At 30.1% G+C, this 22,758-nt stretch overlaps 3 protein-coding genes and 1 pseudogene across 4 annotated transcripts; all 4 read left to right on the forward strand.

Annotated features, from left to right (window-relative positions):
* The first annotated feature begins 2,270 nt into the window (after nucleotides 1–2,270).
* On the forward strand, nucleotides 2,271–3,840 carry LOC107009258 (phospholipase A1-IIgamma-like). The gene is made up of 2 exons (XM_015208563.2): nucleotides 2,271–2,909; nucleotides 3,022–3,840. Exons 1-2 carry the CDS (start codon nucleotides 2,322–2,324, stop codon nucleotides 3,625–3,627), a joined length of 1,194 nt encoding a protein of 397 aa, XP_015064049.1. The 5' UTR covers nucleotides 2,271–2,321; the 3' UTR covers nucleotides 3,628–3,840.
* Nucleotides 3,841–5,807: 1,967 nt separating this feature from the next.
* LOC107010071 lies at nucleotides 5,808–6,808 on the forward strand (annotated as a pseudogene).
* A 6,159-nt stretch (nucleotides 6,809–12,967) lies between these two features.
* On the forward strand, nucleotides 12,968–14,761 carry LOC107009389 (zingipain-2-like). Its single transcript, XM_015208715.2, has 2 exons — nucleotides 12,968–13,743; nucleotides 14,052–14,761. Exons 1-2 carry the CDS (start codon nucleotides 13,290–13,292, stop codon nucleotides 14,633–14,635), a joined length of 1,038 nt encoding a protein of 345 aa, XP_015064201.1. The 5' UTR covers nucleotides 12,968–13,289; the 3' UTR covers nucleotides 14,636–14,761.
* Nucleotides 14,762–19,961: 5,200 nt separating this feature from the next.
* On the forward strand, nucleotides 19,962–21,448 carry LOC107009101 (zingipain-2). Of its 2 annotated transcripts, none has more exons than XM_015208377.2 (2): nucleotides 19,962–20,523; nucleotides 20,769–21,448. In XM_015208377.2, the coding sequence occupies exons 1-2, from the start codon at nucleotides 20,085–20,087 to the stop codon at nucleotides 21,332–21,334; spliced, it is 1,005 nt and encodes a 334-aa protein (XP_015063863.1). In that variant the 5' UTR covers nucleotides 19,962–20,084; the 3' UTR covers nucleotides 21,335–21,448. The 2 variants fall into 2 exon arrangements, with proteins under 2 accessions (XP_015063863.1, XP_015063862.1); XM_015208376.2 differs by having other exon boundaries at nucleotides 19,968–20,523; nucleotides 20,748–21,448.
* The last annotated feature ends 1,310 nt before the right edge of the window (nucleotides 21,449–22,758 follow it).

Genomic DNA, 22,758 nt, shown 5'->3' on the forward strand with positions numbered 1-22,758 from the left:
AATCTGAACAATTTGATAAACTTGCAACACAAATTTAAAATCATATGTAAATTAAAGTGAGTGACGCCCTTCAAATCTAATTTAAGTTCATGGTCCAATTACATCATCCTCAAGCGAAATTTAGACTCTGCACAATAGAGCGGGTTTAACACCATGTGTGGCGGGACAGGTGTTAGGGCATGTTGAATTATTTCCAAAAAAATTAAATATGTGGCCGAACAAAATCGATACTAGTTTTATTTGAGTTTAAATAAGATTTGTCAATCTTTGTCATGACGCTAACAGTTTTAAAGTTCATGGAAGATGCAAAACAGCTCCAATGTTGATCAATAGATCAAATAAGAAAAAAATTTATTGGTCTGATTTTGAATATTGAGCTTTTCACATATGATACAAAAATATGCGCCCTTGATAATTAACAATGGATTATAAATTGTAACAACAATATTAATGCTCGAGCTAGCTAGATCGAACCTCAACCATCTCGCCCTGCCCAGAAATGTATGAAGCAGGTTCATCTATCTAGAACCAGGATTCAAAGAGGATGATAAAGGCGGGAAGCAAATAACTAAAAAGCAGAATAAAAAGAAGAGTACGCGTATAGGAGCAATTCAAGTCAAAAGAGGAAAGTCTTTTAAGAGACGTACTCAATACAAAAAAGGAAAACAAGAAAGATGAGTTCAAGAGGGAAAAGAATAAGTTTAATTTACAGCTAATTCTTTTCAATATAAAGACGAGGTAAGAGAAAGGGAGATCAGTCTTCACATTCACGAGAGAGTTGAGAGCTAAAGAGAGAAAGAGAGAAATATAGTAAGGGCTTAGGTTAGTTAGAAAAAGAGGAATTTTTAACCAAACTAAGCCATTATATAAAACAATTTACCAAAGTAATACATTTTTCTAAAATTTTACAAAACTAGTATAAACGTATTTCACGGTAACGTTTTAGGGTATATTTTTTTTAAAAAAAACTAACAGCATTAGGTTGATATACGTTACTGTAAGTAAAGTTTTACTCCTAAAACCTTATTTTCAGTAACGTTTTACTCCTAAAACGTTACTATGAGTAACGTTTTAGGAGTAAAACGTTACTTTGAGTAACGTATATCAATCTGACGCCATCAACTTTTAAAAAATAAAATATATCCTAAAACGTTACTGTGGAATACGTTTATATTAGTTTTGTAAAATTTTAGAAAAACATATTATTTTGGTGAATGGCTTTATATAATGGTTAGTTTGGTTAAAACCTCGCTAAAGAGAGAACAAAAGAAGTTCTTGAGTTAGAACTTCGTTGAGTCACATTAATTCGTTGCTTGAATCAATGTCCAGAAAGAAGTGAGAGAGAGAGTCACAAGAAATGGGTTTGACTTTTTGAGGTTAGAGATAGAAGAAGAGTTTGTGAATTTTTGTAACAAGAAGCGAGTTTGACTTCTTCGAGAACAGAAATTTCGATTAGAGTTAATTGAAAGGGAGTTTATAGTGTTAAGTTCATAGATTAACTAAGTGATAAATCTTGAATTAGTAAAAACTTTGATGTGGTTTTTCCCTTCTTGGAGTTTGGATTTACATTATCTCGAGTTGTTAAAGCGATTATCTTGTACAGTGTTTAAGAACCTGGTTCATAAATACAGGATAGGATTTCCTCATAGCGGAAATGCAACTTAGAGAACTCTAGTGAACTTAAATGGCGGAGAGAAATCACAATATACACATTTGAAAAAAAAAACACAATAGAAGAGGAGAAGAATTTCATATTTTCAGTAGTGAAATGAGGCGAAGGCTCTAAAAATTTATAACCAGTAGTTGGAGACTCAATAGGTGCGTCCATCGAAAATACTTCCTCAATTCAAAAAAGAATGATCTACTTTGATTCGGCATCGGAATTTAACAAAAAGAAAAGACTTTTTTATTTTGTAGTTTTAATTTAAAAATATGTCAAATATATCAAAATACCCTTTAATCTTTGTGACATTAAATATGTCATGTGAAAGATTAATATTAATGTATTAATAAGAAAAAAAGGAATAATTCTTTTTAAAATATATTCAAAAGGAAATTGGTTATTCTTTTTGAAACGAGGGGAGTATGTGATATTGCATTGGGGGGACGGATGTAGTTCAGAAATTCAATAATTACTAGTATTAGCACTGCGACAGATATTATGACCTTGTTAACAAAGAAAAAAGTAAAACTCAAAACGTGTTTCATGCATAAGATACCTTAGAGATCAAAGAAGTAATTGCTTCACTATAAATTCGCGGGCTTAATGTTGTTCACAATACCAAATAAAAACAAAGAGTAAAAAAAAAAAAGACAAAAATATGGGTAGCACGGCTGAAAAATGGGAAGAACTTAGTGGGAAAAACAATTGGAATGGGTTATTAAACCCCTTGGCTGTTGATCTTCGTAAATATATCATTCATTACGGAGAATTGGCTCAGGCAACTTATGACACTTTCATCATGGAGAGTGCATCCAAATATGCAGGAGCTAGCAGATACTCGATGGAAAATTTCTTTACTAAAGTTGGACTTGACCCAAACAAGTATCGCGTTACCAAATTTTTCTATGCTACCTCATCCATTCCACTTCCCGATGCTTTCATCGTGAAATCATTTTCAAGAGAAGCATGGAGTAAGGAATCAAATTTTATGGGATACATTGCTGTGGCTACTGATGAGGGTAAAGCTTCACTAGGAAGGAGGGACATTGTTATTAATTGGAGAGGAACTATACAGAAGATGGAGTGGGTTAATGACCTTCAATTTTTACTCATCCCAGCACCCAAAATATTTGGTGCTGGAGGTTTGCTTCCTTTGTTTAAACCTTTGGTGCATCATGGCTTCTATAATGTTTATACATCAGCAAGTTCACGATCACAGTTTAATAAAACTAGTGTCAGAGACCAGGTACATTAACTTGATTAGATAATATTCCATGTTTTTTCGATATAATTAAACTGTCAGCACTGAAGCTAAAGAGGGAGTGTCTGATAATCATTATTTTTTTTCTTGGTTTTAGGTGATCAAAGAAGTGAAAAGATTGGTGGAGGAATATAAGGATGAAGAGGTGAGCATAACTGTGACTGGACATAGCCTAGGTGCATCACTTGCAACTATGAATGCAGTTGACATAGCTTTCAATAAAATCAACAAAGCAAGTAATGGCAAGGAGTTTCCAGTGACTGCTTTTGCATTCGCAAGTCCTAAAGTTGGAGATATCCAATTTAAGGCAACATTTGACAAACTGAAGCATCTTCATATCTTGAGGATTCACAACTTAATGGATATTGTACCTAAGTACCCACCTATTGGATATTTTGACGTTGGGAAGGAGCTAATGATTGATACAACAAAATCTCCCTATGTGAAACCTCCTGGAGAAATTGCTAGCTGGCATTTGTTGGAGCCGTACTTGCATGGAGTTGCTGGCACTCAAGGTTTAGGACTTTTTGCGGGTTTTAAACTAGAGGTGAATCGTGATATCTCACTTGTCAACAAGCAGTGGAACATACTGAAAGACGAATATTGTATTCCTGGGATGTGGTGGGTTGAGAAGCACAAAGGGATGGTCCAACAAGAAGATGGATCTTGGCTTATGTTGGATCGCGATGAGTATGACTTCTAAGGGACCTAAATAATTTGGCTTTGTTTTCTTTTGTGTAATGTTTGAATAAAAGGTTTTCAAGACCTGTTTGGAAAATCACATCCTATATTATATTATATAGGAGTATTTATGTATGTACTATATTTGGTTCCTCTTATCACAGAGGACATATTTGTATGTTGATATATTTCTTTTAATGTTTGATATGAGTACTTTTAATTGGTGTGTGCTGAAGTTTTATGCGTAAAATTATTTTTAAAATAGATATTTCTCTGAGTCTATTAATTCAGGCAAAATATGTTAAGATAATAATATCAGGTAACTCTAGATATATGCTCTTAGTTAGGTAGATGACTTTTTTTGATAATTCTTGACTGAATAGGACTAACAACTAATTTTGATTTTTAGCTACAAATTTTTTCTATTTTTTTTACTAGTGTACAAAAGCAGAGTAGTTTTCAAGGAACATATATCAAATTAGTAAAACCTATCATGTTTTCTAATTAAGTACTGGATGTTCTTCGTCTGATTCATGCGAAGAGAAGGCATTTATAAGTGATACGTACATTATATAGTTCCCTCGAATAGTTCTCTTATTAGACAGATCAACGGCACCAAACATGAGATACACAAGAAAGTCGATATAAAATAAATTAAAAGAATTGCTCACCAACGATGGTGGCTATATCCTATATTTGTTCCCCTGGAATGATAAGCCCACAAAGAACAAGGAATCAATTAAAATGAGTATTTTTTTTGTGTGTGTGATGGGTGAGACACAAAAATAATTTATAGCCATGAATATTAAACTGCTAATAATTCACATATTGGAAAAAAGTATTTGTGATTTGTGAAAGAAGTAAAAGTGGGGTCAATATAGTTTGTTATGATTGCAAATAGTTCAACTTTAACAAAGTGCACCTCGCACTAATGAAAGTTGTACACGTTTGATCCATTATAACTTTTGTACAATTAATATTAGCTCTTTGGAAAAAGAAGAATAAAAGTTGGTGATCAACGTCGAATTTGGAACAAGTCCGAAGATGCCAAGCAGGACTTCACGTCCAATAATGACAGATGCAGCCAAATGTATGCTGGTAAAAATTAAAAACCAGCAACTTGGAGAGGCAAAAATTTAAAACCATCTTAAAATAAAAATATTTGTAAAAATAAACCATTTTAAATGAGCAAATCAATAACGCACCTAAATGACTTGAGGTGCTGATTTTGTCACACCTAAATTTTCATACACAAGGTCGTACTCCTACAGGAATGATCCTGAACTACTAGTGTAAATGTTGCTAATAACTATAGGAATATTATTTTGAAATTAGATTCTATATTGAAAGAACTTTCGGGGACGTACGTATGATGAAATTATAATATAACGAAATAGATTAACATAGCCCTTGCACAAAATCACGCGAACAATCCGACAAATGGTCTAACTGTACGTAGTAATATATTTTTCACCTTTTATAAATTGTTGACTTAATCTTCTTTTCTTTTATATTTTTTTTCCTTTTTCTTTAGCTATCGAGACATCATGATTCATGCAGTGGGCTATGTTCCATAGCATGTAAGAATTTTGAAGAAAAAAACTTCTTTTAGTTATTAATCCCTCAGTTTTACGAAGAATGGTCTAATTTGATCTGGGATGAAGTTTAAGAAAATAATGAAATTTTTTTGATGATGTGGTCATAAATTAAAGTTATGTCAAATGTACAAAATTTTCCTTTGATCTTTTGGTCTTAAACATGCTACTTGAAAAATTGTTATCAAAAAAAGAAAAATGTCATTTTTTTAAATAGACTAAAAAAGAAAGAAAGTCCTCTTTTTGAATCGGAGGAGTATCAATTATAGCTGAAATAATATATAAATACATACCTTTTCTTTTGTTTGTTACTTCACAACCACAAAAAAAGAAAAGATTACTCAGTTTTTGTATTATTTTAACTTGCCTTGAAGTCGTCCTAGCTAAGTCTCCTAAAAAGTTACAATAGGTCCATTCCTGGAAAACGAAATGATATTTAGACATTTTAATCTCAATTGGGAATGTGTGTACATGAAAATTCTCAATATTGCGGAATTGCATTTACATAAATTCTATTAAGATCAATATGTAGTTATACTCAGCCTTTCTTTTAGGTTTTAACTAGTTCGTATTTCAATATTTCATTACCATTTACTAATTACTGTCGATGGCTTTCAATTTTTGCCTCAAGAATATTACCATTCTTGTTTTGTTTTTTTTCATTTTTAGCGTATGTGCCTCTATAATAACTTCCCGCGATTTAAAAGAATTATCAATACTTGAAAGACATGAAAAATGGATGGCTCGTCATGAACGTGTATACAAAGATGAGATAGAAAAGGAACATCGCTTCAAAACATTTAAGAAAAACGTTAAATTCATCGAATCATTCAATAAGAACGGAACTCAACGTTATAAGTTAGCCGTCAACAAATATGTTGATCTGACCACTGAGGAATTTACAACATCATATATGGAACTCGACACTTCATTATTATCCCAGCAAGAATCAACAACGTCCTTTAAATATGATAGTGTGACTGAAGTTCCATATAGCATGAACTGGAGAAAGTGGGACAGTGTCACAGAAATCAAAGATCAAGGTGTATGTGATAAGACCAGTTCTTGTTCACATTTATTAATTCGATATAATAGTAATTTGACTGGACACGATAAATGTGTTTCTAAAAGTATGTCATAACATTAGATTTTGTGTTGTTATAATTAAGTCCCTAGAATCATGTGGACTTATGTGTAGCTATAAATTAAAACTCGTCATTAAGGTTAAAAATGAAAAGTTTAAAAATGTCATTGGTTTTTAAATAGAGTAATTAGGCTTGAATATCTGCATCCTAGGCTGTTGTTGAGCATTTTCAGCGGTGGCAGCTATAGAAGGAGCGTATCAAATAGCAAACAAAGAACAAATCTCACTTTCAGAGCAACAGCTGATAGATTGCTCTGCACAAAACAATGGTTGCAAGGGTGGACTAATGACTAACGCATACAACTTGTTACTTCAAAATAACGTGCAGGGCATTACCACGGACAGTAACTGTCCATATGAAGAAACTCAAAGCGTTTGCAGCAAGGAATTACAATCACAACTCATGGGGGAGGGGTTGGGGTGAGGAAGGATATATGAGAATTGTTAGAGATGTTGCAACTGATGGTGGCCATTGTGGCATTGCTAAAATTGCTTCCTTCCACATTGTTTGAATTGATATATTTCTTTCTTATGGGTACAAAACTGAATCGAAAATTTGAAAAAAAATTGAAAAGTAGTTTGGTTTGACTTGGTTTGGTATTGGAAAAAAAACTCAACTATATTTGGATTGGTTTGGTTTTAACTAAAAAAATTCAAACTCGAGACTAAACCAACCCAACATTATATATTAATTTTAAAATTTTATTTTATAGGTAAAAATATTTACTTTGATATTGTTTTAAAATTTTGCTCATACTATTTCATAATTTTTATATTTTAATATATTATTTCAAATTTAAAACTTAGAATTCGAATTGGTCAAACAAAGATTATAGTTCGTAGATATTGATAATTATAATAAAACTTAAATCAAAATCAAATTAATACTAATACAAAAAGAAAATCAATTCAACACTAAGAATGACAATAATATTGAATATTTGTTCTTTGGTTTTACATTGGTTTAGACAATTAAAATAGATAATTCAATTTTAATTTTCCTTCAATGTTGTAATGTAACTAATACTTATTAAACTTATTTGAGCATGATTTAGTACTTTGAAATTATGATTATTTTCATTATGACTTTATATTTATTTTGCATGATGATTTCATTATTATTTTTATTGAATATTTCTGTGTCATCAATATTCATCTCATATTTTTGTGTTATTTTTTTTTAAAGAAAACCTTAGATAATTGTATTTTGGTTGGACTAAAGAAATTTTTGAAAGACAAGTTAATTATATTTTGTATGCAAACTTTAAAAAAAATCAAAAATCTAGAAAAATTCGAAGTTTATTAGTTTGGTTTGATTTAAAATTTTAAAAATCCAGTCAATGGTTTGGTTTGATTTTTGAAAAATGTAACCAACCCGAGGTTGAAAAAGCCGAAAAAATACGAATTTAATTAGTTTGATTTGATTTATAAATTTAAAATTATTACACGAATAATTTAGTTTGATATTTGAAAAATTCAAATCAACCCAATCATGTACACCCCTATTTCTTCTAGTATAGTTTTATTTGTCATTTTACTTATCGTTAGCATAGTTTGAAATTATTAGTTTCAACATCATATCCCTATTATTTCGAATCCAAATTAATTTTTTTTATAATAATTCGTGATTTCTGAATAAATTAATCAATACAAAAACTTTTTTTTTTTTTATGATGCAGTCAAATAGTGCTCGTTAATTAGTAATTACTAATACCATCCACAGTAAAATTGGCTTCTTAGTTATAGTATTGATGGACATTGCGATGGACTTTTTGATAATAAGCAAATAGACACCTCTAATTGACACACGTATTTTTTCATTTGCTAATATGTCTATTTGACGTTTGTAATTACAGTTTCATAAGTAATACATGACGGATTCAGATATCCACGAGATACATCTATGTGAAATAAAAATATCAATTTAATCATCAAAAAAATTAAGGGAAATTATTTGATCGATATAAACCACTTAAAGGGTTGCCTTTAACTTGCTTGACCAATGTACACAACCATTGACTTAGCTTGACAATTGACTCAGGTATATAGACGTTTACTTTAAACCCTTTCAAACGCAAGTATCTAAAATTTTAAAGTGTATCATAAATCCTATAAAGTTGTTAAAATAATATTAGACGGAAATTAAGGCTGTTAAAATCAGATAGACAAGCCAATGAGATCATGACATGTGTCAAGTGGTGTCGCATGTCATAGTTAAATTAATCAATCAATTGTATTACTAGTACCAAAATGTGCAAACAAATATATTCTGACCAATCAAATTAATCAAAGGTGAATTCTAAGCCTCTTTTGGCCAGACGAATAAAAATTTATTGTTTTAATCAATTTGTATTATAGTGAATGTCTAATTATGTGGAATCGTAGTAGAATATAGTTAGGAATCCTACTTGGGGACCAAGTAAGGTTTTTCCTATAAATAAATAATTTTCCTTCATTGTAAATAACATTAGTGAAAGATTTATGAATTCTGAATATACTATGAATAAGAGATCTTTCTCTTCTCTCTACTTTTATCTTCTAATTTTATATAGTTTCATAACATATATAGTTTTATAAGCATTTTTATCAAATAATTTTTCAGAAAAGTGAATTTTACAAATAATAACAATAATTTATGCTTAATTAATTTGCGTTTGATTTAGAAAAGATGTAAATACTTTTGAGAGTCCAATTAGGAAAAATAACATTTATCAATATTTTTTAAACAATAGTAATATTATTTTATAGAGAATATTTTAATATCAATTATTAAAAAATAATTTATTTTTGTATTAATTAAAAAGTACATATTGCAAATTTTCAATCAATATTATAGGTAGATAAATCAAAGAAAATATGAAATTTTGATATAATATTAACATATGATTTGAATATATTGAAAAAGTTAAGCCAAATAAATTTAAAAAATTATTCCACATATTAAACATAGAATAATAATATATCATTTAATTAAAAATAACACAAAATAAAATAATGAATTGTTTGTGTAAAAATGAAGGATGAAAGTTTTAAATAAAACTTGACCAAACATATGATATATGCTAATAATTAGTGTTTTAAAAGACTTTTCTGGGACTCGCCTCGGGGCTCGTTCTGGGGTGGGGCTTTAGTAAACGCCTCGAGACTCAAGTTTGGGACTTAATTTTACAAGACTTATGCCCCTAGCGTACGACTGTACGTCCTAAGTACGCCCAACGCCTAACGCTCGAGACTTGCCTAACAGATCTTACACAAATTATGTGTCAAAATCTTTAATTAACATTGTTGACCCTCATAATTCTTGAATAAATGTATGATACACAACTTTTTAGTCTATAAAGATAACAAGATTGAGAGTAACCTAAACAGCAAATGTAGTATCACATATTTACTATTTGGTAACACTATGAAGGTAATTATATATTATGTAACATTTCTCTTAAAAATATGTAGCTAAATTTTACTTGTTCACTTATCATTGGTCTTCATGGTTTTGTCATATGTCTCAAAATTATCATATTTTATTTAATTATTTGAAAGTAATTTTATTTTATTCATGAAACAGTAATGTTTATACTATAAAACTTGTAAGTTTATTGATTATTTTCTTTTAGGGCTTTATGAGGGGGGGGGGGGGTTAAATTGTGTATATATATATATATATATTTTAGAAATAATGATTCTTTTATTATTAGAAAGTTAAGATATTAGATTATTTATACTTGTATCGTCAATTTTATTGTTATTGGTGTAATGATATTTCTCAAATAGTAATTATGATACTTTTTTTTCTTTATTATAGATTATCAATACTTATAGCAAATAAAAATCATAATATAATTTCTATACATTATAGGTTTTTAATAAAAAATTATATTTAAAATCATTAAAAGGAATTTAATTAGTAATAAAACTATAAAATTGAATATACATGAGAATACGCCCCGTAGATTCATGGAACTTATGTCCTGTGTTTCTGGATTTACGCCTCGTCCCGTACTGTATAAAACGCCTCGCCTTTTAAAACACTGCTAATAATTAATTAATTGGCCATGAATATATCGGTAAATATGCATAAATGGTAAGGGTAATTTTATATAGAAAAATAATTTTATGCTTCTGTTTCTGTGTTGTTTAAGAAACAAAATTTTTTAATTTTTTTCCAAATAATAGAAAAACTCTTTCGGCTCTATTTAATTAAATAAGCAGATTCACCCGGCCAAACACCTTAATTCTTAAAAGTATTTGTGAAGTGGAAGGTTAAAACAAGATAGAATAAGGTTGTGTTTGGTAGGACGGAAACTATTTTTTCATTTTTTCATTTTTGATTGAATTAAGATTGTGTTTGGTATAATGAAAAATATTTTTTAATTTTTTTATTTTTGATTTAATTAAATACTTTTCAAATCAATTTATTATTCTCAAATTTAAAGAAAATAACTTTCTTTTAAAATTTATGAAAATCATTTTCCAAAATATTTTTCAACTTCAAATTACAATTTTTTTTGTTAAACAAATCAATTTAGTTTGTCCCTACCTTCAATCAATCCCCCAACGACCATCACCATCACCCTACAAAATAATAAAATAAAATGAAAAGTAATCTTTAAAAAAGTATTTTTTAACTTCAATTTTTTTGTTTTTAAAAGATCTTTACAACTTTTATTTTTTTTACCACTCCACCCCATCCCCATATGCCCCTATCAAGTGCCCACCCCCTAAAAGGAAATTAAGTTTATTTTTAAAAAATATTTTCAACTTCAAATGTATTTTTTATGCCTATCCTTGACCCCCTCTCCCCTCTCAGAAAAAACAAAAATTGAATTTATTTTTAAAAAATATTTTTAACTTCAAAATTTTATCTTTTTCATAACTATCTTCGACCCTCACCCTCAAAATAATTTAAATTTATTTTTGAAAAAATATTTTCAACTAAATTTTTTTATTTTTACACCCTTACCCCATTCGGCCAGCCACCTTACCAGGCCCCTCCCCCTCAATCCCCTCAAAAAAATTTAAGTTTGTTTGTAAAAAATATTTTCAATTAATTGTTTTTTCCAGCCCTAACCCCCTCCCCCCTTCGGCCAGCCACGCTATCAATCCCCACCCCCTCAAAAAACTAAGTTTATTTTTAAAAATATTTTCAACTTCAAAATTTAATTTTTTTCACTCGTACCCCCTTCGACTAGCCACCTCAACAGCCCCACCCCCTCCAAAAGAAATTCTAAGTTGGTTTTAAAAATATTTTCTACTTCAAGAAAATAATTCTCCATAATTGTTTAATAAATATTTTCAACTCAAAAATTATTCTTTCATTCCACTCCTCGACCCCCAAAGAAAATATTTTTAATTTTAAAATTTTTTTCTACTCCAATAAAAAGAAAAAATATTTTTTCATAAAATTTTTTTATTTATAAATCAAATACTAAAAAAGCACATTGAATTTACCAAACTCAATCTTTGGAATTAAAGAACGTCTAATTCCAATATATATCTATCAGGGTGTGGAATCTTCTTTTAATCAGAACAGTCTAATTAGTTCGTTAAATATCCAACATCAATTCATATGCACATTGAAAATGAGAGTCGTTTGAAAAAGTGATTTTGAATAGTTTTAAGTGATCTTTTTTCATCACAAAACTTCTACATATATTATTTTATACTTTTCAAGTTTAATGCATATATGTAGATATCTAGTGTACTTTTTGTTCTACCACAACCAGGATCTACACTACTAGAAAACAAGAAACAGTTAAAGTGATTGACAAAATTCACTAACTAAATAATATAAATTACATACTGATCTTATTTAGCTACGAATTGACGACGATTTATTAAAAGAATATGGTTGTTGTTAGTAATACTTTAGTTAATTAATTCAGTGCTTTTCTTGAGTAAAGATTTTGTAAAAATTGATGCAATAGTGAAAGTTGTCGAGAAAAAGATGAGAAGATATTATTTTCCAATCAATTCATTGGGCAAATTATAAAAAATCAAATGAAGATGACTTCCACAATATTATAGCACATGCATGAGCAAGACTTGGTCTAATTTTTTCATAACAATTAGTGGATGTGACAAAAACCTTGCAGAAAAAATTCCAAGAGAAGCAAAGATTCCTACGCAAAGTACGTAGACCCAGATTCTTGGAATCATCAATAATATCCTTCGATTTATAATTAAGTTGCCCCATTAATATACCCATTGTCATCAGTTCCTTCGAGGGGACGTAGAATAAAATTGTGACGAAATAGATTAGCATAACCATTGCGCAAAATTACACGCACAACTCGACAAATGCTCTAACTCTACGTAGTATAGTAATATAATTGGTGACCTTTTAGCGATTGTCGACATAGTCTTTTCTTTTATCTTTTTTTATTGCTTTTTTTTTTTTGTCTAGTAGTCCAGATATCACGCAGTGAGCTATGTTGTATTGCTTGAAATAAGAATTTTAAAGGAAAAACATTTTCTTAATTAATCAATTATAGCTCAATATATATATGAACCTTCTCTACAAATTTTATTTTTTAAAAAAGAAATATATGTAAGAGGGGATTGATTACAAGGTAGGGAGTCGAACCCTCACTAATACAGATAGAGTTCATATACTCAATCAATTGAAATATGAATATTATGTACATACTTCTTTACCGTGTGATTTATTTGACGGTAAAATAAAGCAAAGAAAGAAAGGTTACTCTGTTTGTATTGTTTAAACTTACTTGAAGTCGTCCTAGTCTACCAAAAAGTTATAATAGGTTGATCTTTCCTGGAAAATGAAATGATTGACACTTTAGGCTCAATTGGAAATTCTTGTACGCTAAAATTCTCAATATTATGCTTATATAAACTCTCTTAACATCGATAAGTGCTTATTCACTCAGCCTCTCTTTTAGTTTTTAACTAGTTCCTATTTCAATATTTCATTACCATTTACTATCAATGGCTTTCAATTTTTTCCTCAAGAATATTACTGTTGTTGTTCTTCTTTTTTTCATTCTTAGCCTATATCCCTTTATAGTAACTTCCCGCAACTTAAAAGAATTATCCATGCTTGAAAGGCATGAAAATTGGATGGTTCATCATGGACGTGTATACAAAGATGATATAGAAAAAGAACACCGCTTCAAAACATTCAAGGAAAACGTTGAGTTCATCGAATCTTTCAACAAGAATGGAACTCAACGTTATAAGCTAGCCATCAATAAATATGCTGATCTGACCACTGAGGAATTCACAACATCATTTATGGGGCTCGACACTTCAATACTATCCCAGCAAGAATCAACAGCTACAACAACGTCCTTTAAATATGATAGTGTGACTGAAGTTCCAAATAGCATGGACTGGAGAAAGAGAGGGAGTGTCACAGGAGTCAAGGATCAAGGTGTATGTGGTAAGACCAGTTCAAATTCTTATTCGTTTCACTATATGAATTTTAATATATAATTTAATATCATGTATTTTTTCGTCATATTGATATGAGAAGATCAATTCCTACTTATAGTTATTTAATTTTCATTTAGCTTTTAAATATCTAAATTATAATTTTAAAAGGTGACCACTATTTTTGAATAGACAGAGTATATATGTATGCTCTTGAAAATTCTATATGCCAATAACCATCATGTGTATGGAAAGTTCAATTTCAAAATTTATAAACTAGGTACGTACTTTTTTTAAAATAAACTATCACACGTACAGGATGTTGTTGGGCATTTTCTGCGGCCGCGGCTATAGAAGGAGCATATCAAATTGCAAACAACGAACTAATCTCTCTTTCAGAGCAACAACTATTGGATTGCTCTACGCAGAACAAAGGTTGTGAGGGCGGACTAATGACTGTCGCTTACGACTTCTTACTTCAGAACAATGGCGGGGGCATTACCACAGAGACTAATTATCCTTATGAAGAAGCTCAAAAAGTTTGCAAGACCGAACAACCAGCAGCAGTTACTATCAATGGCTACGAAGTCGTACCATCTGACGAGTCATCGTTGTTGAAAGCTGTAGTGAATCAACCTATTTCTGTTGGTATTGCGGCTAACGATGAGTTTCATATGTACGGAAGTGGAATATATGATGGAAGTTGTAATTCTAGACTGAATCATGCAGTGACAGTTATAGGTTATGGGACAAGTGAAGAAGATGGTACAAAATATTGGATAGTGAAGAATTCATGGGGGAGTAGTTGGGGTGAGGAAGGATATATGAGAATTGCTAGAGATGTTGGAGTTGATGGTGGCCATTGTGGCATTGCAAAGGTTGCTTCGTTCCCTACGGTTTGAATTTATATGACAAAAAATAGGCATTGCTATTAATATTATGTAGAAGAGTTGCCAATGCTATTGCTTGTAATTCGTCTTTCAACAATAAATTAATCAATATATGAGAAGTATTTTTCTTTTTTTAAATGATACAGACAAACAGTGATGGTTACTTATATCATCTATAGCCTGGGTCGGATTTAGAAGAGCTAGGTTGTTAACCTGAACTCTCTCAACAAAGAAATTCATAAGATTTAAATAATTGATCAAATTTATCTACTTAGTCAAACACGCCTAAATTGAAACTTAGAAATTTGGTAACCCCAAATAATGGGGAAAAAAAAAACAAATTGCTTCGGCAAAAAGCAGCATGGGATTAAAGAAATGTTACTACCTGAAAATCATTATATTTCCATTGAACAATATTTTATGACTATTTCCTCAAATACTTTAATTGAAATGGCGAGAAAAGAAACAATAATGTAATGTTTTCGACACCGAATAATTAGGAAGTTTCTGAATATTTTAATGAGAATCTAGTTCAATAGATATGGAGAAGAGCGGTGGAGAGAATATGTTTTATAACACATATTTTTTATAAGAAAAACTTTATTTCTAATAGTCAAAAAGAGGTAAAAAGATTTGGATGTCCAAAAAACACGTGTGTGTGAAATAAGTTCTATCAATCTAATCATTGATAGAACTTATTTGATCAGTAGAAGCAACTTACAAGATTCGCTTTCACCAACATGTATTGTGGTGTGTAGTGAGAGTGTTTCATTCTTAACCAAAGGTCTTCGGTTCGAGTCTTGAGTATCAAAAAAATTATATTGGAAGCGTCACCCCTGAATGAGCCTACAGAATGCTATTCGGATTTAATGAGAGCTCTAATGTAAATTCTAACTACCGAATGAAAAACAAATAAATAAAGGACTCTCTTTCAACTTGCTTGGCCAATGTATCTTACCATTGACTTGATTATTGACTCACGTATACGCAACACTTCAAAATCCTTTCGGAAAAGAAAAGAAAAAACTCCTACACTATTTATCTTTTCACGCGGAGATTTTTTTTCTTTTGTTTACCTTTTTTCTTTCAAATATCCTAAATAGTTCACATATATATTTGTGGATCAAGAGTAGTTTCTTGGTCGTCTTTATTTTCCTGAAATGATATAATATAATTTCATAATTATATTACTCCTATAAAAAAGAACTGAAAAAAATTAATGCCTACTTTTTTTTAATAGGGATGGCAATGGGGCAGTGCACGGCGGGGCGGTGCGAGTTGAGCTTAACCCGTAAAATTTTTAATTCGCCCCGTGCAGCCCCGTATAACAACTCTTTTCATCTTCAACCTGTCTCACTCCGCCCCGCATGAACCTGCTCCACATAATTTTTTTAATATTTTATTTTTTAGTTATGTTTGATGATAAAAATAAATTTATTTTTTCATTAATTTGTATTACTATAATAGGATAGTGACTTAAAATTTTATTTTTTAGAGGTCAATAGGGAAACATGTAAGAAATTGTATTATTTTTTTTATCAAACTATTTCCATTTATAATCTTAAATATTTTAGTAGTTTTAATGGAGTTATCTTAATAAATAATGTTATATTACTCTTATAACATGTAAAAAGATAAAATTAAGTTGAAACCACATAAAATCACATATACCCACAATCTGTTCCGCTCTATATTAATTTTTAAAAAACCCACTTCAATCCGACCCGCACCCAATCCGCACCATACAACCTTAAACCCGCCCTAATCCACATAGCCTTAAACCCGCTCTGCCTCTCGTCCGCCTCGCCCCATTCCCTACTTTGTGAACGTGAGTGGACAAAGTCGGAACTTAGAACTTAAATAGTTTGTCAATATTCTCATGACTTACTAGTCAATGATATATACTGCTTCCTTTTCCTATCAGTTAGGTAACTTCAATAAGCAGGATCGTAAGAAACAATTTAAGAAAGAGATAGCTCAGGACCACAATTTAATTTGCAAACTATTTCTAAGGGTAACAAAACACGCGGATTAGGCTGAAATTGGAGAGTTTAAAATGGATTAAATTTAACTGAGTTGTATCATGACTCTTTCAAATTTACTTTATACTAAACTGGACAAAAATTAGGTTAAATTATGATCCACTTAATCTAAACCATGTTCCCACATTAATATAATTCATAAAAAAGGACCAAATTCGCCATAGAAAAAACAAAGAATAAGAGATTTGATCCCCGCCTTGGATTGGAAAATTTTGACCCAGGATCCGATAGCTACCCGGAACTTCAGACCTGACCCCTTCCACGACCCCAATTTCGGACCTGAGTTACCAAAACAAGAAATATTATTTTTTAAAACAGAATAAAAGTGTGTTCGAGATTGCTAAATTATGTTTATTTTTAGAAGCACTTTTTAAAAATAGATTTTCAAAAAAATGATTTTGAAAAAAAAGAAAAATAATTTATGTTTACCTAATTCATGTGAAAAGTGTATTTGATAAACAAACTGGGTTTGACTATTTTTTTAATAAAAAAATTTGAAGTGTCAACATTTTAAAAATTCGTGATTTTGGAGCTTTATTTATTTAATAGCAAATTTTGGTCCGATGATTTTAAAATTCATACATTTTGAGTCAAATACAAAAAAAAATAAAAAAAAATCTGCTTTTCCACATTGTCACTCAAACAATTTTCAATTTTGCAATAGTCCCACATCGGTATTTTATCCTTTTTGAGGATTTTTGGGTTTCTATATAAACCCACTTCATTCAATATTTTAAAGGAGGATGGGGAGGGGAAAACAAAAGAATACTCATAAAATTTTGAGAAATCTTGGTTCCCATAGTTCAAAAATTTTTAAGTGTTTTTTGTGGTTTTTCGAGTTGAGGAGGTGGAGTCGTCTCCTTCAAACTCGTAGTTCCGGTTCGCTGCCCAGAACCAGGTAAATTTTTTTTCTTAGCCTTGTTTTATTAAATTTCCAGCTCTTTTATGTTTTCTGTTTATTATATGTAGCTTGTTTTGTTTTTTAGTTTAATGTAGTTCTAAAAGTCAATTAATATTTGTGTTTATTGTAGTTTTAATATTAGCATTATTTTATGGTTTGATGTTTATTTATTTATTATTATTATTATTTTAAAATTGTTAGTCAACTATTTGCTATCTTAACTTTTCAGGGTTTTGTTATTATTCTATTTTAATGTTATTTTTAATTTTTATATATTACGTTATTGTTGTTTCCATTTCTAAGTATGTTGTTTAGTTTAGTTGTTGTTTTCCATATTCTCTTGGGATAAGTTTGCTATGTTTTGTTGATGTTCAGGTTAAATATATTTGTTAAATTGGCCAATGAAAAATCTATCCGTCGGGTTTAGAGGCCTTTTCATTTTAAATGACGGAATTTAATTTAAGTTTACATATTTTAGTTGTTGAAATTGGCCGATGAAGAAATTACCGTCGATTTCCAAGGCCTCCCATATTAATAAGATGGATTTTTATTTTTAGTTATTATTTGAGTTATTTATTTTTATTTATATTTATTTGGTATTAACTCTTTTACTAAGTGTTTACAGGTACCCGGAGGTGCTTCTCCTTGAATTATTCGAATGAAGTTCGAATCATACTTTTAATTTCATTATCTTGTGAATATTGACGTTAGGCAAACTTTAGGCCGATTATTATTATGTTTTATTGTGTGTCTTGAATATTTGTTATATCTGTACATTATAATATTCTTCCTCAATTTGAAAAAAAATGAATTCAGTCGGGAACCACAATTGTGGATTCCGAAGGGTGCCTACCCCTTCCCTTCGGAATAACTTGAACCCCTTACCTAAGAATCAAATTGGTTTCGTAGATTAATAATCGGTTTCCTAGTTTTTCCTAAAATTAGGTGGCGACTCTTTTCAAAACTCGTTTATTTTTCAAACTTTGTTAAAATTGAATCAATTAATTATTTTTCGAGTTGCCGCGACGTTTCGCCCTATTTCGACAGAGTGGGGATGGTTACATCAATTACAAAAGAAAAAAAAGACAAGTATCAATATATTTTTAACATGAAAATTATTTTATGTATAGAAATTATTTAAATATCTATTATAAAAAAATTGATCAAATTTTTATTTTTATTAAATTAAAATGTGCATATTCAATTTTACAACAATATTATACATAGAGAAATACCAAAATAATCGATATATTATTAATATGATGATTTAAATATAATTTAAAATATCAGATATAAAGTAATGATAATAAATATAAAATAGTAAAATGAAATTCTAAAATGAAACTTTTACCAAAAGTTATGAGACATCTTAATTAATTAATAAGGAATATATGATATGATATATATATATATATATATATATATATGAGATATTTTAATCTTATAATAAATAATTTTCTGCTTCCGTTTCAACTTTTTTTAAGAATCAGAGAAAGATTTCTCCTTCTTAACGACAGAAAAACTACTTCTATTTCCATCTTAAAGCAGTTTTTTTTATTGATTTTATCAAACACCTTCATTTGTAAAAAAAATTATTTTTTTAGCCTTCTAACGGCGTTGTCAAAGGGACTCCAAAAAGGATACAATTATGGAGTGTAGTGAGCTGCTTATCCCTCCTAACAACTTTAATAACTGTGTAACTGACTACTACTAAGTATTAACAACCTTAAATTTCTAATTAACTTTCACATACAATGACTATTTTGTCCCTTTCAACACTTTGTACAGAATACATGTTGAGACTTTTCAAAGGAAAATTAATTGCCATTGTTGTCTGGTCAGTAATAGATAGTAGATAAAAGCATAAACATTTTATATTGGAGTCGGGAAACAGATAGAGGCAAAGCCCATAACTGCAATATCTCTTCTATAAAACAAAACAAAAATTAGTATACAGCGGTTCATACATTAATTTTTAAGGCTAGATGATAATTTGATGGAGTAACTTACAATTAGTGTACTGACAAGATTTAATTAAGCCGGGATCTACTAAAAACAAACTCTCTATCTCTCCAAAACAAAGTGGGTATGAATTCGATCAACCCAGTAACTTTTGCTCAAAATTCAAATAGTATATTAGTATTAAAAAGAATTAAATATTTACAAATATTATATTTAAAATAAGTTATTAATTAAAATTTTGAATTGAACTTTGCTTGGAATGTTTGCAATTAGTGTACTAGTACTTCCTACTAGTATATCCATGCATAATTAGCCCAAAAAAGCTGAAGACAGGAAGGTGGACCCTTATAGAAAATGTGAACTGACACAAGAACTTGGTCATCAATGTTTTAGATCATGATTATTAAGGGAACGCGTAAGAAAAGTCTATAGAAAAAAAATAATTCACCTTTACACCTATATATACCTTTTTCATATTGTATTAATTATTATTTTCATGAACTCTGATACCTTCATCTTTTATTTTCATACAACAAAATAGTTTCAGATTTTCACAATGGCATTGAAATTTTGCAGGTTAAGCCTCGTAGAACTTTTACTAGTGGTCGCAACTCTCAGGTTCCGAGCCACTAGTGCCCGTGACTTGCAAGTGTATTCCATGCTTGAAAGGCACGAAAAATGGATGAGTCACCATGGGCGCGTATACAAAGATGATGTTGAAAAGGCAGAGCGATTGAAGATATTTAAAGAAAATGTCGAATTTATTGAGGCATTCAACAATGATGCTGCTCATTCTTACCAGCTTGGCGTCAATAAATTTGCAGATCTAACGAATGAAGAGTTTCAATCTATGGTTGGTAGATATAATCTATCTTTCCTTCCAAAGACATCGAATTTGCAATCATTTAGTTATCAAAGTGAAAATTCCAGTCCTGATAGTTGGAACTGGAGAGAACAGGGTGCTGTTACTCCTGTTAAGGACCAGGGTAAATGTGGTAAGTCCCAAATCAAAGTACATTCTCCTATTCACAATTTATATGACCGTATTTGATTAGGCCGGGATTTTAATTTAAAACTCAATAAATTAAAAAGACTAGAATTTTGAATCTATAATCTGACTATAGCAGGTTTAGACTAAATTTCCCTTGCAAACGTAGGTAGTACCACAAACTAACATACTGTAAATTGATAAACTACTAGTAGCAACTATAAAATGCAGGGTCATGTTGGGCATTTTCAGCGGTAGCAGCAGTAGAAGGACTGAGCCAGCTAAAAACGGGTAACTTAATTTCACTATCTGAACAACAACTTCTAGATTGTGAGTCCAGAAACAACAATGGTTGTGGAGGCGGCGTCAGGAACGAAGCATTTCTATACATAGCCGAAAACGGAGGGCTCACAACAGAATCAAATTACCCATACACTGGAATTCCTGGAAGTTGTAACAGCAAAATGGCGGAATCAACTGCAGTAACAATTTCGAGCTACAAAACAGTGGATCCAAGTGAATCAGCATTGTTACAGGCAGTACTAATTCAGCCAGTTTCTGCAGGTGTAAATATTGGGAGCGACAAATTTCGATTTTACAAAGGGGGAATTTTCAGTGGGGAATGTGGGGAGAGTTCACATCATGCAGTTACAGTGGTAGGGTATGGGACAAGTGAGGATGGTAGTAGTAATTATTGGTTGGTGAAGAATTCATGGGGAGAAAATTGGGGTGAAAGTGGATATATGAGAATGGCGAGAGATGTTGTGAATGGTGGAGTTTGTGGCCTTGCTACTCGAGCTTCTTTTCCTACTGCTTAGTGTTAGACAGAGGATTTTACAACTCTGTTTTATCTTACTTCTTTTAGTTATGTACCATCGTATCATCTTATTCTTCAATCTTTATTATAATAATATTTACATATTTTTGATTCACATTCTCATAGTAATTCACATATGATCATATTACTATGTCAAAAATGATTATTAATGGCAATTAATTTTAATTGTCGCTAAATGTATAATTTTTAGAAACAATTAACACTTTATATATATAATTCTAAAGTTTTCAGCGATATTGATTTTAATGACAGTTAACTAATGCCGATAAAGATTTTAACACTCTTTATTAATGTCAATATTGAATATCGCTAAAAGTTATTTTTGTAATAGCTAGTGCCACAAAATATACTATCTTACAAACTTTAATGCAAAAATTAGTAACACATTTGTATACCTCAACAAATTACTATATTAGCTCATCTGAGATTTTGTGTTCGAAATAATTATTTTTGTACTCTGAATCTCTAACAAAACGCACCTCACACATTTATTACTTGTATTCTTCCCACCTTTCTTCGTCAAAGAACCAACCATAAATACTCTTGTCTTTATTGTTGTATTTCTCTTTCACATGTTTTTAAATGAAAATATATTATTAAACAAGTTTCTCTTGACATATTCAACCTAGCTCAAGTCTTAGTATATAATTTTTCTTTGTTAAATATGTACTTTATTGAAGTGTTTGTTGTAACAACTGATACTAAGAAGAAAAATAATTAATTTTGTTTTGAAATTCAAAAATGATAATAAGTATTCCATTTAGTCTACTTTTACTTTATACCGTATTTCAATTCTCCACATAAAAAGCCTTTCCCCATTTCCCTTTCTTCTATGCGCAAATTTTACTTTTTAAAAACAAAAAATTACTCGTTTTTCAAATTATTTTTCAAAATCTAAAACTAAATGTCAATTAATATGAGATGTGATAAATACTCATATTAATTATTTTTCATAAAGGACATGTAAAATTCACAATAGACTTATAAAAAGTGAATAAGAGCAGTAATTAGGGACAAGTATTTTAAAATCAAATAATTTGAAACATAGGAAGTAAAAATATATTTTTAAAAAAGGGAGAAAAGCTCAAAAGACTAAGTCATGTCATTAGTTTAAAGTTTATATCATTTATATTATTTTCTTTTGAGAAAAATCTCAGCTATGTCATTATTTGATAATTGAATAACTGAAGTATTGACCAAACTAAGCCATTATATAAAATAAATCACCAAAGTAATATGTTTTTTTAAATTTTACAAAACTAGTATAAACGTATTTCACAGTAACGTTTTAGGGTATATTTTATTTTTTAAAAGCTGACGGCGTTAGATTGATATACGTTACTCATAGCAACGTTTTACTCCTAAAACGTTATTGTGAGTAACGTCTTACTTTTAAAACGTTAC

The sequence above is a fragment of the Solanum pennellii genome, chromosome 2, assembly GCF_001406875.1.
Source record: "Solanum pennellii chromosome 2, SPENNV200".
In the NCBI taxonomy this organism is placed as follows: Eukaryota; Viridiplantae; Streptophyta; class Magnoliopsida; order Solanales; family Solanaceae; genus Solanum; species Solanum pennellii.